The following is a 17,317-nucleotide window of genomic DNA, read 5'->3' on the forward strand; positions in this document are numbered from 1 at the left end:
TTCTGGAATTTCAGGACTCCTTACAGTAGATTTTCACACATTAACAAAAAGCGCTGTCCTATTATCTTAAAAGTTCCAGGATGTTCAGTTTGGGTAGCATGTGTTTTTATAGACCATCAACCTTATCCTAATATTTTTTTATTTCTTTTGGTTTCTGCTTGTTGTATCACTTGAGCAAAATGTTAAGTGAAGAAAAATCATAGTCATTATTATCAATAGGACTAACTCCAGTTCAATTTGGAGATTCTGAAACAGAAATGGTTTTAACATAAATATAACCATATTTTCCTTTCATTATTGGCAATCTACATTGCCCAAGGATTACTTCTTCATAGAACAAAATGTGTCATTTCAGAAATTTTATTTATTTTCTAGTCTTCTCAAGCAACATTCTTATGAGAAGCTATCTCAAGCAGGAAGCCTAAATACAGATGTTTTCATGTAAAATAGACCTCTGTTTATGTCATAGTTCTGCCACTTCATAGATGTAATGCTTGGGAATGATAAGACTTCTCATCTGTAAAATGGCACTATGTTGTAATTATTGAATTAGGTAATGCTTTTAAAGCATTTATCATAACATCTAGTACATATACTTGCTAGTCAGTCAACTCTTAATCTCCCAATTTCTAGTCTGAGAAGGGTTATAGGCAAAATGAATGTATGGAAAGATGAAGAGCAATGAAGGAAGGGATGGAGGGAGGAAGGAAGCAGGGAGAGAGAGAGGGAAGAAAAATTTTGCTTTCCATCTTAGGGAAAATACATATTTTCCACAGTTTTCATTTTAGTTAATATAGACAAACTATTTAAGGACAAATGGACTTAAAATACATATTTTCTCCCTAGGACAGCAGTAAAAGCAATATTCTATATCTGTCATTTAAGGTAGTCTCAAAAAATAGATATCATTTTCCAGTGAAAGCCAAGAGCCAGACAGTTAATGTCAATAAGTGGTATTTCTCAGGTCAAGAAATAAGTGGTTTTCTTGAAATATCTTCTCATGAGGAGATTCAAAATGCAGGAAAATATTGAGTACAATATATATGCAGTCAGTGTCCGAAATTTTCTTTGGAACATGAAAATCCCTTCTCAAATCATTTAGTGAAAAATTTTTCCAAACATCAGCAGTAGACTTTGGTTCCATTCATTTCTGATTAGCAGTAGGTTTATTTCTTAGATGTCTGCTTTGGTTTAAAAATATAGCATTAGATTATGGTCCTGGATTATTTTTTATAAAATAAAGGAACACCAAAAATCAAACTCTAAACTCAATACATTTCCTTCAGATTCCCTGCAGGAGAGATAGATTCAAGGAACAGAGAAAGTGTTTATGATTATATTTCCTCCACTTTTAAATCAGTATATTAATTTTGATATGCATAAAAACTATACTTATTAGTTTAATGCTTTTGATCCATCCTTCTACATTTAAGTTAGCTCCCATTCTTCAATATATGGCTGAGCACTTTTTTAAATTCAGGAAACATTTATTTTATTGAACAATTGTAAGATTTAAATTTTGCACATGAGAAGCACTTATCTGCTTTCTAGTAACTAAACATTCAGTTCTCCTTTGCATTCTAGAAGTGCTTAGGTCATCTCTTTCTCTTTGGGCCACACTGGAATAAAATGGACTAAATGGAAGAAACAAACCTGTCTGTGGTAACTGAGTTTATTTTTCATGGACTATGTAATTCAAAGGAGCTCCAGACTTTCCTTGTACTGCCATTTTCTTTACTTTACCTGATGACTGTGATGGGCAACTTCCTTGTGGTGCTCTTAATCATGACTGACCCCCATCTCCATTCCCCCATGTATTTCCTTTTAGCCAATCTCTCTTTTATTGACTTTTGCCTTTCCTCAGTCACCACTCCTAAACTTATCACAGACTTCCTGAAGGATAACAAGACTATCTCCTTTGGAGGCTGCATGAGTCAGATTCTCTGTGTGCATTTCTTTGGAGGAGGTGAGATGGTGCTGCTTGTGACAATGGCCTATGATCGTTATGTGGCCATATGCAAACCACTCCATTACTCCAGCATCATGGACAGAAAAAAGTGCATCTGGCTACTTTTAATAACGTTGATTATTGGCTTTGTGCATGCCATGAGTCAGCTGGCTATGATGTTGGATCTGCCATTCTGTGGACCAAGACTAGTGGACAGCTTTTTCTGTGATATTCCTTTAGTTATCAAACTAGCCTGCATGGATACTCACACTCTGGGAACATTGATAAATGCTGACAGTGGGTTCTTAGCTACAACTTGTTTCATTCTCTTGCTGATCTCCTACACCTACATACTATTTAAAGTCCGCTTTCACTCTAAGGATGGGGCATCAAAGGCTCTCTCCACCTGCACTTCCCATATCACTGTGGTAGTGCTGTTCTTTGGGCCCTGCATTTTCATTTATCTGTGGCCACTCAGCATCAGTTGGGTGGACAAGTTTCTTGCTGTGTTTTATACGGTAATTACACCTCTCCTGAATCCAACCATTTATACACTGAGAAATAAAGAGATTAGAAATGCTATAAAGAGACTTGTAAATCAGCATATGCATTCAAGAGATAAATTTTAGGATATCCATTTACCAGAAAATCCACTGTGTCCAGTGAAATTTGGCAACACTTTGACCTATAAACTGAAGTGGAGCTATGTTCTAGTCCTTTATGCAAGCTATGAGTATTCTCAGAAGTATTGTTTCTGTTTTCTATTTTTAAATTATGTCCAAAAAATCAACACTTACTTTATCTCAACCAAGAAAGAATAATGATTCAGCACACATATTCCTTTCTATATGTTCACATATTATAAAATAATAGCAATAGTAATAATTATAAATATAATTACTACCATTTATTAAAATTACTTATGTTCCCAGCATTCTATTAAGAATATTACCTAAATTATGAAAAATTATTTTGAGTTATTTATCTGTGTACCCATTTTTTAACAAATGCATGGTTTGTCCAGTCTCATCTTAGCTTAGCTATAAAGAATACTTAGGAAATTTGAATGATCTGCCTCTAATTTAGAAATAAAAAGATAAATGAATTTAACCATAATACTATTGCCCTTGTACTCCATAATATTTTTCCCTTTAATTCATGGTTTCAGGTCTTGACAATGAAATAGAAATATTGTTTTTGCTTTCTTATTTAAAGGTACAGTCTTTCCTTAAAGACAGATGTAGAAGTTTACAATCCTTTTAAATATCATTTCTTCTCTTTTGTTAATAAATAATTATTGTAGTTTTATCTTATATAAAAAAAATTAAAAAGGGAGCCATGAAGTGGGGATGAATGCCTTGTTTCAAAGCGAAAAAAATTTACACTGAAGAGAAGAAAGCCAAGGAAAAACCATCAACAACCAGCACAAAAACATTGCCCATCCATTCACCATTGCAGGGCTCAGATAGGCTGCATGCTTCTGGGCTATATACCTAACTAATTTTCAACTTTTTAAGGACAACAACAAAATAACAACAACAAAAATGCATATATACATATATATATAATATTTGAGTATTTGCAAAAAGACATGCTGTAGTTGGTGTTATTGTTATTTGAATGAGAGTAGTCAAAACCAGATAAAGTTGCTTGTGTAATATTGCATATTCTATACTTTTTAATAATGTATGTCTTTTTCGGAATAAAATAGTATTTATGTACTATATTTTTCTGGATTCTTTGGAGAAATAGACACAACAGGCTAAGCAGAAATATTTATATAAATATTAAGAGATTTGTTATAGGAACTGACTCATGCAGCCATCGGGACTGGCAAGTCTGAATTCTGTAAGACAGGCAGCAGGCTGAGAACTCTGATGAAGGTTTCTGTGAATTCCCTAGAAGAAGCTGGCTGCCAGATGTGAGATAGAAATTCTTCTTTCAGTTATCTAAAAGGATCAGCCCTTCAGTTAATGCCTTTAATTAATTGGATGAGACCTGTCTGATTGCTGAAGGCAATCTCCTTTGTTCATTGTAGATGTAAGCAGATATACATACAGCTGACTGCCTAATAATATAAGTCCACAAAACTCTCTTCCTGTAATTGTAAGGCCAGTGCTTACTTGACCAAGCCACCAGATACCATAATGTAGCCAAGTTGATAAATGAACTTAACAAGCAATGAATCTTTGAAAGTCTTAATTTCTCGTTTACTCCCATGAACAGAGGAAAGTCATGATTTCTTGTGGTTCGGTTCCTATGCTAACTCCTCAATTTTATAACAACAGGCGACAGACTTGGCCCAGTGGTTGGGGCATCCGTCTACCACACGGGAGGTCCGTGGTTCAAACCCTGGGTCTCCTTGACCCATGTGTAGCTGGCCCATGCGCAGTGCTGATGCGCGCAGGGAGTGCCCTGCCATGCAGGGTGTCCCCCGCGTAGGGGAGCCCCATGAGGAAGGAGTGCACCCGTAAGGAGAGCCGCCCAGCAGGAGGGAAAGTGCAGCCCGCCCAGGAATGGTGGGGCACAGATGGAGAGATGATGCAACAGTATGATGCAACAAAAAGAAACACAGATTCCCGTGCAGCTGACAACAACAGAAGTGGACAAAGAAGACGCAGCAAATAGACACAGAGAACAGACAACCAGGGTGGGGAAGGATGGAAGGGGAGAGAAATAAATAAATAAATAAAAATCTTTAAAATAAAATAAAATAAAATTTTATAACAACAAATTAATCTTTACTTCTATGACAATAAATTAAAGGGTACATATGACAACATAAATCATGTAACAAAGATTTTTAAATAAACATAGTCTTGGTTTTTAATTCCTTCCCTGAAATATAAAAAAATAAATCAAGAAATACAAATATATTTAGACATTTTCAGAAAGTTTTATTTCCCCATACTAGTTTAAGACATAGTATCTTTCACATCTATCTACAGACATGCATGTGGCCATATGATGACTTATCAGAATATTTTTTGGTGAAATGTTCTCAGTAATATTCCTCAAGGGACACCGCTAATAATAGTAACTATTTGTTCATGAATGATTTGAAGGCTGCATGTAACCTGCTCTCACATTTATTAATAAACTTGCTATAACAATACTTCCTCCTGGTTGAGTACTTATAAACTGGATAATTTGTAATTGTAAAATACTAAAGGATGCCCTCCTGTCCATCTGGTTTCTAAGCATATGAATTTAAGTAATCTGCAATTCAGGACAATTCACTCCACAGTAACCCACAACTCAAAAAAGAATCACAATGCAAATTAAGAATATATTTTGAACTGAATGATAATAAAACAATACATAGAATATATGGAATATTCAGTCAAAACCAGGCTTATAAGATATCTGTTATAAATGCCTTTTTAAATGAAAATATGCATATAAGTGATCCAGGTATTTATTTCAAGAAAATTAATCTATAGAAAATATTAAAAAGGAAATAGTAATAAGACCAAAAGTTAATGAAATATTAAAAACATTTGAAAGAACCAACAAATCAAATTGGTTCTCTCAAAAAATCAATAAAATTCAAAATACAAAAGCAAATCTGATTGAGAAAATAAGAGTAAAAACACTTAAAAATAATACCAAGAATGAAGACTGAAGCATCTCTATAAAAGCCACATACAATCTTTATTAGGATTATAAAATATATTCTATATAACTTTTTACCAACAAATTTAAAAATTTACCTGAAATTGGAAAATTCCTATAAAAACTGCTTACTAAAAAAAGAAAATCTTAAAAACACTGTATGTATTAAATAAATTGAAACTGTAATTAAAACATTTTCTCTTCCAGTCATTAGTGTCTTGCAGTTGAAAACCCAATATTCTGCTTTCTGATGTTTGAGCTGGGACTTGGCAAAGCACATTTTTGTTTGTTAAGTGGCTGCAGTGGTGAATATTTTAAAATATTTAAGAAAAAAAAAGAAATATTTTTAAACAAACTCCCTTTCAGAACAGAAAAAGAAGGAAGACTTTTTTTTTTTTGCTGAAATAACATAAAAGATCACCTTACCAAAAATATTACCCACCACCAAACTTTATTAATAATTCAAATGATGTGGAGAGCTGCAAGGTAGAGGTGAAGCATGGAGAATTCTGAAACCATCAACCCAACTCCCAAGGTGTGTTCACACTATGTAAGGACTTACCCTAGGTCAGATATAACAAATGAAGATTAAAGTGATGCCTGTATGGCATTTTTACAGAAATGGAGCATATTTTGATTATGAAACATCTTCAATTTTTACTATGATAATTACATAGTTAATACTGATATTTTCCAATGTCGCTACCAAATAAATTCACAAATTTCAGGCTGATTTACCATTAATAATATAAATAGGTCAAATGTATCCTAACAAAATGATTCCAAGATGAACAGCTTCTACTATTTTTGTACTGGTAAATACCACCCAAAGATACAACTAGCATGTTTCCAAGAATCTTTTTTTTTAATTTCTTTTTCTAATATTGTTCTTTCTTCCTAGGTGTCTTCAAGGTATACAATGGGTTTCAGACCATCTGCTAATCATTATTTCCCAGTGCATTTATGAAGCCGCCATAGATTTTACATGAAAATCAAGTTAGGACAGCAGAAAGAAAAATTATAGGTAATTGATACCATTAACATAGATACAACAATTCTAAATAAGATAATAGGAAAGAAACTGCAACACTATATATGAATTCTATATTATGACACTCTAATATTATACTTAAAGTACAATTTTGAAATAAGAGATTTTTTTAAGAGGTACTGGGAGTTGAACCAAAGACCTCATACACGGTAAGCAGGCACTCAAACCATTGAGCTAAATCCACTCCCTAAAATTCTTCTGGATTTTGTTTTCTAGTAGGCAATGTATTTTCAGTGAAAAGTAAAAAAAAAAATTCCTATTCTTTTTGACCAGTATTAACTTATTGAGATCTTATTTCTTATCACTTGAATCCTATAGCTGTCATACATCTCTGATATAGGCGATAATTATGTTTTGAAGTGTGTAGACAAACTCTTCGTATTTTCAAGATGTACTTTTACATTTCTGCATTTTAAAAAGTTTGGCCATAATTCTAGATGCATGCTTCTAATACATGTGCCTACACATTTTGACCTTGTGAAAAGAAATTGGCATGTATAATCTGTGTTTACTTGTAACTTTCTGCTTATATTTGGTTTATATCGATGGATTCAAGTTACTGAAGTGAATACCAAAAAGAAACTGAGGCCACATTCATTGGTTGTACATGTTTGGAATGTTAACCAATATACTTGTCACTTGTGCTGTTTATTCACAGTTACACTTACATGCATGCTTTAACAAATTATTACTTTTAAAATCTACATTGAGTATGCTAAACTGCTACTAGAGATATGACCTTCAAAATTTTGCTTCTGGTGAATTTCTTTCCTGTTACATAACTGAATATGAGGCTAGTTCTGGTTTTTGCAAAGCTTGTGAGTTTAAAATGCTGAGGGTGAAAAAAATCAAAGTGTGATGTTTAGACATTTCTAAGCATTTAATAAAATGGGTAATTTTTAAAAGTGCAAGTTTGATTTAACATTTGGAATTCAACCACCAGTTTATGAAAGAGGAGAAAAATCATACATATTTCAATAGGTACAGAAAGAGCATATGATAAAATCCAACACACTTTCATTATGAAAGTTATAGTAAATTCAGCATAGAATGGAACACAATGTAATCTGTTAAGGTATTTTAAAAATGTTTCCAGTAAAAATTTTAATTAATGATGAAATATTGGGAGCTTTCCCCCATTAGAGGAATGAGAAAACTGTACTTCCTGTCACCACTAAAACTTTAATTTCATTGGAAAGTCTGGTCATTTAAATAAGACAAGAAATATAAATAAAATGTATAAAAAGATAAAATAAATTATTATTCTCCATAGACAATGTTTTTGTTTAACAGTTAGATATACATCTACTAACCTCCTCAAGTCTAGGAAAGTGTATGTCTTCATAGTAGAATTTAACACACTATATTGCTTGTTTGTTTTCTGTTTTCCTCAATAACAGTAAATTTGTTCAATGCTGGAATTGTCAGAGAGTAAAGATGAATATAAAAATAGTATTTTAAAAAGAAATAGATATTATCACAGGAAATACATCCTCTGTCAATGAAAAACAAAATGTACTAGATCAATGAAATATATGAAAAGAAATGAAGTCTACTCTAAAAGAGGAAAAAATTATCTAACACCGTAATAGCCTTCAGACTGTACCATTCATTTATCTCTTTAAGTGAGAACTTGTGTTGAGAATTGCTGTTAGCAGACAGTTTCCTCTTGTTTTAACTTCAGATTCTACTCCAGCTTCTACACTGAGGCCACTCTCTCCCAGGATAGTCCCAGTTGATGACTGACATGGGTGGAGGTACAAGAGCCAGGCCATTCCTGCCCAAAGTGGGATTCCTCCAATGGGCAATCTTTACTCTTGAGTTCTACCATTAACGTGGTAGAGACTTTCTCAAGCTGCACTGCATTTTTGAGTCACTCTGGCCATTTCTCCTCTCTCCCTCCTCTTCTTTCATGGGGGCCATATCGGCAACTCGTCTTGAAAGCTTTCCCTGTCTACTTCTGCTACGTTTCCCCTCTCCCTTCACGAAAAATGTAGTGTATAATTCTGACGTGACCGTTGCTTTGCAGAACACTTAAACTAACACTAACCCATGTCTTCAATCACAAAATATATATTTTTAAAGGATTTGTGTTTGAAATATGAGGTAACAGGTTTTAAAATTTATCACAAAAATTTGACTAATCCAGAAGCAAGCAAGTTTGCATCCAGCAAACCACCCAGTAACTATCGTCCCTCCACTACACTGACATGGTGAAACAGTTATTGTAAGTATGGGTGTTATTGTCCTGGAGGAACAATCATTGTATTAATATATGAATTTCAATGAATGACACACTCTTTATTCCTCCCCACTCTATGATTAGACCTCGCTGTGAACTCTTAATTATTTATGGATTCAATTTTGGAAATAAGACGGCATCCAGGTCTCATATGCTGCTTCAGCACTATTTCCTTGCCTTCAATTTTCTTTTCTGAAGTGTGAACACTTTATACTTTGTATGTATTCTCATAATTTTCACAGTCATTATATTCTCATTATTTTATTAACCATGTTTTTCTAATTTTTTTGTGTAGAGAGTTGGCCAATATATTTTCCAATAAATAGTCTTTTCCTTTTGGCTAAAATGTACTGAAACCTTTAAAGTTAATACCCCCAGGAAGCTCATACACCTTACTTAAGTCACTTCTCCCTTTAAACAGGAACTGAATAAGCTCTCCACAATAAAGGAATCCCAAGGTAGACCTGTACAGATGGAATTCAAAGCAATCCTGCTTTGATATACAAGGTGGGTCTTTCTGCTAATTCAATATTTTCTGGAAGCTGGAAAACATGACCATAGTATATATTTAACATGTGCATAATTGGTCTTTTTACCAAAAAAAATCCATTGTGTCTAGTATTCTACATAATCTTAATACCCAAAGTGAAATTTCTGAGTCTACATTTTACTCTTTTCTTGGGACTCCAATGATTTGTTCAAATACCATTCAATATTTCTCAATATTCTAAGTGAATTAGTAATTATTTTTCCATACTGGTAGTCAGTCTTGAACACGATGTTAACAATAAACCACATATAGTGGTTTCTATATATATAAATGATATAATGAACATATAAAAATCGTAAATTAGAAAAAATATTGTCACAATCACAAAATTAATCATCACTGCACTGAATTGCTCATAACCCCTATTATTTTTTTTCTGCAAGACACTTGGTTCTTGGGAAAACCAATGTACTTCAAAGACCTAGTGTCTGTAGAAAGTCAGTAATAGAGAAGATATTGGTCACTAAAGCACAGTCTTGCTAATTGTTTCCATTCCTAATGGTAAGAACTATTTATAACCCTTAGTGTTGAGTAATGATGAATCTAAAAAGGAATCAATTTCTCTATTTCTCAAACACTGAAGCTGCTGCCAAATGAACCTGAGCTACAGCAGGTAGATAAGAAAACCACTCTTTCATCCTCCAGCATCTGATAGTATAATTACCAAAAATTTTTTTGGCTCCCCACATTCTACTTTTCTTTCTATATTTCTTTTACTTTTGTTAGCTCTCTTAACCTGAATGATTTTTATGCATATTCTCTTATTTTTTTCATCTTATTTGCCAAGATTTTTTTAAAGTTTGCCAATCATAAATATTAATCCTTCCTGCAATAAAATAAAGTTCCTTTTCGTTTTCTTTGTGTGTGTGTCTGTACATGTATGCATATGTATATACTCAGGATTAGCTGTTGAAGAGTTCAATTCTGAAAATATTCACCATTGCACAAAAATAATTAATCCAAGGTCATAAGTCAGTACTTGACTATGGTGCTGAATATGAAGAATGCTAGCCAGGAAATTCAGTGAAATTCTAATACCATATATAGAAAATCTCTTTAAAACTTAGCAAAGTCCATTCAACTAAATGTTTGCTATTTTGCCTTTAGTTAAAAGCATTTATTTTCAAGAAAATATAATATGATAGGAAGCACAGAGTAGAGAGAGAAACATAGACTCTGGAGGTATCGACATTTGCATTGAGATCCCAACTCTGCCACTTGCAAGATAGCTCATGTTTATAAACTTTAACTCATAAAAATTTATAATTTTTCTTTTACATTTAAATCTTCAAATCATTCAGGATTCTTTTTGCTGTAAATTATGTAGTAGGACACTTTCAATTTCATGTTTCCAGTATAGACTCCATGATTAACAACTTTTGAATACGAAGAATTTATTGAACAATACTTTAGTTTTCTAAATAATTGTAATGCCTTCTTAATCATATACTCTATTCCCATCCCATGTAGGCACAGTTAAAGTGAGTAAACTGGTACAGAATAAAAGTGAGTGCTTAGTCAGAACATTGTATCACATGAAAAGTTAAGGTGAGTAGAGGAAAAAGAATCATTACGTCCATGAAATATATAAGAAAGAAGAACTTTGAAGAACAATTCAGGCAGTGTTCTTATAGAATTGCTAGAATGCATTCACCTTCAAAGTCAAGGAACATAAAACCTGTATTCTGGTGGCTTAAAAAAATGTGAGCTCATTTTTCTCACATTACAAAAAATCAAGGGAGAGCACCGTTGGCATTTTTAGGTGGCTCAACATCCCCTAAGTTTCCTCAGTCTTTTTAACTTTTCACTGCATCATTTGAAATATGTGAGAAGTAGAATATTGTGGTTTCTGCATTGTAGATATGACTTTAACATAAAATGCAGAAAAAGGGGAGCAGGAAAAGGATCTTCTCCATAAGAAATGTATTCTTTTATCTGGAAAGGAAAACCTCACATATGGGATTTTGGTTTATAATTCATTAAAAATTCTGGGTCATATGTCCATCTTAGCCCAATTCATACAAGTAAAATGGAATTATACCAACTAGTTCAGAAAAATCATGTTTCATCTGCTTGGGCTGAGATAGGAATACTTACTGCTAAAATGGAGAGTTTTTAAGCTTACTACCTAAGCAAAGAGAATTTCTTGAAAGTACTGGGAAGGGGAATGAATTTATAGAAGTCAAAAAACTAAGGGCAAAGGGACTTACAAGAACAAGGCCATCTTAAATAGTGTCAAATCAGGAAGAGAGATCAAAGAAAATAAAATGATGCAAAAGTAATTTTTGTGTAAAACTGTAAGAATACAGGGATGCTTTTTTAAAAAAAAGTCTCTGTGGAACCAGGTTGTTTTGGTTTATTGAAAGGGATAGAAAGTGAGAAAAGCTTGCTACTGAATGGTTGGAGGGATAAATGAGTAATTAGAAAGGAACGTGAGATTGAGGGGTTTGATTTTTTAAAGAAATTTTCTGTGTTAATTGTTCAGTCTTGTGAAAAAAGAAAGTTTAATTGATGGATGCTGAGGGAAAATCCAGGGTATGTTTGTGCTGTTGATAAAAGCAAGGTGTACGATGTTGTGTTCTAAATACAAGTTCTGGCTCTGATATGGATCTATCTTAGATTCAATTATTTCATTTGTAAAATGAGTCTAATAAACTGCATCTATCTTATGAAATTTTTATGAGGTTTAAAAGAGAATATGCTTAATAAAATCTCTTGCAAAAAAGAAGCACGTAATAAATGTTATTTACTGTTATTAATTTCTTTAATTATCACATACATACTAATAGGCATTCAATATCTTATAACCAAATCAAAATATTTTAGATAAATGGAGATAAAACATCAGATAATCACTCTGGCCCTGACAGTGGAGAAATATGTCCATGTTTAGGAAGTAAATGAAGAGATATAAGGAGAGTGTACTATGAGTGATAACTATAACTACCTCCACTTTCTAAAACTAAATGGGTACTACTAATTTCCTGAATAGCATCACATATTATTTAAAGTGATGGTGGTTCACATTTCAAAAAAATTCTTAGAAAAGGAGGGTAAAAGGACAAGTTAAACCCAAACTTATGCTTCTACTCCCAAAATGTTAATTAATACTCTTCATCACCCAATTCTACCACTCATACTAGATTTAGCTCATCCTCAAACATCATTATTGCTGGTCTCAGTATAAGCCCCTGATTAAAATGGTCTTACAAGGCTGTTGTTGCTACTATAGCCCTTTTGGAATTATTATTCATGCTGAAGCCAACATGTAGTTTCTCAGTATATTCCAATTTTTAGATCAACTTTTCTGCATCATCTATTATGAATTTTCAAGCCTTTCTCTTCATGATAATGAATATAAATATACTTGATATTGAGGTAATTTTAAACCAGGTCCTGTCAGCACAATATTATCAATATAATAAACCTGAATGATGTGTAATGAAGAATGCAAGAGTTGATAGACTACTGGATCTATTATATTGCTAGACCTGACGCCTGAAAGTAAACTGTTATTGAAAGTGTTAACTAACAAATATAGAGGGTAAAACATTTTCTCAGTCAATAACTATATACTCATTATTAGAAGTGTTGGTTTGCTCCAGCAAAGATTATCTATAAAATAAGAATGATAAGAATTACAATCTGACTGAGTTAAACATAACAGAATTCTTGAAAATCCATCAGTGCTCTGTTCATGTCAACTAGGCAAGTTGGAGAAGATAGTAATAGTAATCAAAACTCTCCATATCTCATGTTCTTGATGGTAGCAAAAATGTTTGAAATTTCTTGTGAAATACAGTATTACTTTGGTTTATTATTTTGGAAAATAGACTACTGCTTCCATTTGCTCTTTATACTACACCTCTCATTGTTTGACTCAGGTAGCAGATGTGATAAGTTTTCCAGTATATAGGATGTCTATGCCAATTCTGTATTATGGAACTATGAAAATAGCCAAAGGGACCCATAAAGTCCACCATCAGATGAATGTAGCCAAAGTTGCATTGATCAACAGACCTCCATAAGCTACTACTTCTGACTGGTGGGCCACAAAAGCTTGTTGACTTTACAGAAATTATTGATATTCCAGGGACATTGTCCCACAAAACCTCCAATGTTTGATTTCTTTAAAGTTCCTTTAGAGAAAGAGAAGAGGAAAACTTAGAGGAAAATTTGGGAAGGACTTTTGGTTTCTACATAGGAATGAAAGGTCATGCATGTTATCACTCCTGGTAAAGCAATAGGAAAAAAATTTAACCAAATGAAAAAAAAAAAAAACTCTTGTTACATGCCTCAGAGGATTGAAATCAAAGAGCCAGCTGATTTCCCACAATTGGAGAGAAAGACAAGAACAGAACCAGTTACCTGGTGCAGAAGCCTAGGAGCAGAAGCCCTTTCCTACAGTCAATACCATAGTAACACTGAAGCTGTAACTGATGATTGCTAGAGGCTCAGTGTGGATTGCCATTTGCTTTCAGGTTTCAATGTGAATATCTGAGGAAAAAACTTGTATATTTCTAGCTGGGAAGGTAATAAGAAATCTCTTAAAAATATGGCCAGAGCTCTCTTTCTCCTTAACAAGAGAAAACTAACTGTATCAGAGTCTAGCTGTCATGCAAATAATGCAACTCATGCAACTCCAATACTTTCTAGCTTTCAAAGAGCAGACATATTCAACTCAAGGCCTTCTGGCTTTCTGTGTAGACAAAGAGAAATAGCCAACTCCCATCTCCTCTAGCCTTTATGACACATTATGAGTTTGGTAGGGGAAAAGTTAGAAGAAATTTTGAAGTTCACAGCTTGAGGGTACAAACTCAGTAAAAGATTGAGACATAATCACAGAATTATAGAGCATTTCTCCTTTCCCCACTCTTTAGTTCACTTCAGTTGGGTTCCTATATATTACAAGCTATTAAAACTGAAAGACCTGCAAGCCTCAGATATATTTTTTCAAAAGTTGTATGTAAATGACAGCATGAGAAGACAGAGTAAAGGCACCAGAGGAAATTTCATCAGCTGACACTTATAAATTCAAACAGTAAAAGCAGCCTAATGATTAGTCAGAAGAATAAATCATCACACACAGTTCCTTTTAACCTGTATATAATAAGTAGATTTCAGTGAAAAATGATGCATGCTGAAAGGCAAAAACTACAGCCTGAAGAAGAAGAACAAGCATGAGAATCAGAGTAACCTATGGGAGAAAGTGGGGAGTTATCAGATTGAGAATTTAAAACAATTAGATTTTTTTAGCTAAGTGCCATAAATAGAAAAGGTGGTCAACATGAAAGAAGAGATGGGTAATACAGGCAGAGAGGAGGAAACTTTACAAATGTTGGATATTAAAAACACTGTAATTGAAATAATGATTTCACCAGTAGATGGATACCATCAAGGAAAAAACCAGTAAGTTTAAAGATATGTCAATAAAAATCTCAAATTGAATAGCAAATTAAAAAAGACTGAAAACCATGGAACAGAATATCTGAGAAGTGTTGGACAATTACAAAATGTGTAATGTATGCATAACTTCAATATCAAAAAGAGATGAAAGAGAAAGGAACATTGTTTTAAATAACAATGGCCAAAAGTTTTCCAGTATTTATGGCAGACAACAAACCAAAGATTCAAGAAGTTCAAAGAACACTAGGAAGGATAAAATTTAAAAAAAATAATAAAAACACAACTAACAAATAAAATCATCCTATTCTATTTGTAGAAAATTATAGACAAAAGAAAAACCTTGAAAGAGCCAGAAGGGCAAAATCACTTTACCTAAAGAACACTGTTGAAGATCTTTACTTGACTGAGTGAACTTCTTTCCAGAAACATGCTAGCAAGGAGAACATGGAATTAAATATTAATATTTAAAGTGGTGAAACAAAAAGCACCAGATTATGGGTCTGTATCCAGTGAAATTTCCTTCAAAATGAAGGATAAATAAATACATCTTCCCTGATAAACAAAATTGAGAAAATTTGTAACCAGTGAACCATTCCCTGAAGAATTTCTCCAAAGAGATGGAAAATTATTCTGGTGAACAAGTTATATATACTTAAACAAAGGAAGAGATTTATAGAAGAAATAAATGAAGGTAAATTAATATCTTTTTCTAAACAGATATAATAGATAATAGTTTATTTAAAATAATGATAGCAGAACCATATTGAGTGTTTATTGCTTATGGATAATTGTAATAAATGACAGCAATGTTGTAAGGGACAAGGGACTGAAACACTGTATAAATTAATCACACTATCCATAAACTGGTTCATGTTATTTAAAGCAGATTTAGATCAGTTATAAATGTATATTGCAATCCCAAGGGAAACAACTAAAAAATAGTTTAAAAGAAGTATAATTGACATGCTAAGAGAGGACAGAAAATGGGAATTATATAAAATGCTCAATTAAATCCAGAGAAAGCATCAAAGAGAGGAAGACTATGAAAGAAGCAAAGAACAAGTATAAAGAATAGAACAATTATATGTTAAATATAAAACAAATGGCATCAACAATCCCTTTAAAGGTGAATGGTTTTAATACTCCAATTAAAAGACAGAGACTATGAGAGTGGATTTTAAAAATCAAGATACAACTATATGTTGGTATATTGTCTACAAGAAATACCCTTTAAATATAAATATAAAGACACAGAAGGATAAAAATAAATGGATAGAGAAAGCTATACCATGATAATACTAATCAAAAGAAATCTGATATAGTTACACCATTTCCATGGAAGGTAGATTTCAAAGCAAGAAATATTATCAAGTTTAAAGATGGGTATTCCATAATGATGAAGAGATCATTTTCCAAGGCCACATTAACAATCTTGACTAGGTACCAAATACCAGAGCCTAAAAATATGTAAGGTAAAAGCTGATAAAACTGCAAGGAGAAATAACAAATCCAGTATTTTAGTTGCAGACATCAATATTCCTCTAGCAGCAGTTGATATATATATGTATATATAGCAGGCAGAAAATCCATAAGAATGAACTTGAACTGAACTGCACCATCAATCAGCTGTATTTCATTAGCCTTAATAGAATAATTCAAGCAGCAATGATAGAATAAACATTCTTCTCTAACATTAGAACATTAACCAAGATAGTTCTAATCTTGTATTCTATAGGGAATACACCTTAACATTTAAAACAATATAAATCTCGCATTGTACATCCACAGACAACAAAGGAATTAAACTAGATCTCAATAACAGAAAGACATCTTAAAACCCGAAACTATTTGGAGATCAAGCAACAGATTTCTAAATAATACAAGGTCAGGGAAAAAGTTTCAATAGAAAATTTAACATATATTTAAGTACAAAATAAAAGTCACCATTTCAAAATCTGTGAGATGCAACAAATGTGAGTAGTGCTTAGAGGGAAATATGTAGCACTGGATGTAGGTATTAGCAAAGAAGAAAGATCCAAAATCAATAATATAAGCTTCCACCTTAGCACACACACAAGAAAAATTGGAGCAAGTTAAATGTAATTAAGCAGAGGAAAAGAAATAGTAAAAATCAGGGTACAAACCAATAAAATTGAAATAAAAAAGCTTTAGGTAAAAAATCAATGAAACCCATTTTAACTCTGCCTGTGGAACAAGGGGAAGTAGGGTAGACTGAAAATCACAGTGCTGGTAGGGATGGACTTCTTTCCATCCAGATCATATTGTAGCTTTAGTATAAGCCCCAGCCCCACATCTGGCAGGAAGGAAGCTTGGGGAACCTGCGCCAGCACTCCCTGAAAATATTGGCCATGCTGTGGAGGCTGGTGGTCATTCAACTCTGGCAGCACAAGCCACCTCAGAAGCTAATCTTTGGCTAGAATTGGAAGCTCCATTTCCCAAAAATGGGAGGGAGAGATGATTGCCCACCAACTTCAGATACTGACT

At 33.1% G+C, this 17,317-nt stretch overlaps 1 protein-coding gene across 1 annotated transcript; it reads left to right on the top strand.

Annotated features, from left to right (window-relative positions):
• Positions 1–1,638: 1,638 nt before the first annotated feature.
• On the top strand, positions 1,639–2,577 carry LOC101442317 (olfactory receptor 4K15-like). The gene has a single exon (XM_004475501.3). The coding sequence runs from the start codon at positions 1,639–1,641 to the stop codon at positions 2,575–2,577; it is 939 nt and encodes a 312-aa protein (XP_004475558.3).
• The last annotated feature ends 14,740 nt before the right edge of the window (positions 2,578–17,317 follow it).

This window comes from Dasypus novemcinctus, chromosome 3, assembly GCF_030445035.2.
Source record: "Dasypus novemcinctus isolate mDasNov1 chromosome 3, mDasNov1.1.hap2, whole genome shotgun sequence".
Taxonomy (NCBI): domain Eukaryota; kingdom Metazoa; phylum Chordata; class Mammalia; order Cingulata; family Dasypodidae; genus Dasypus; species Dasypus novemcinctus.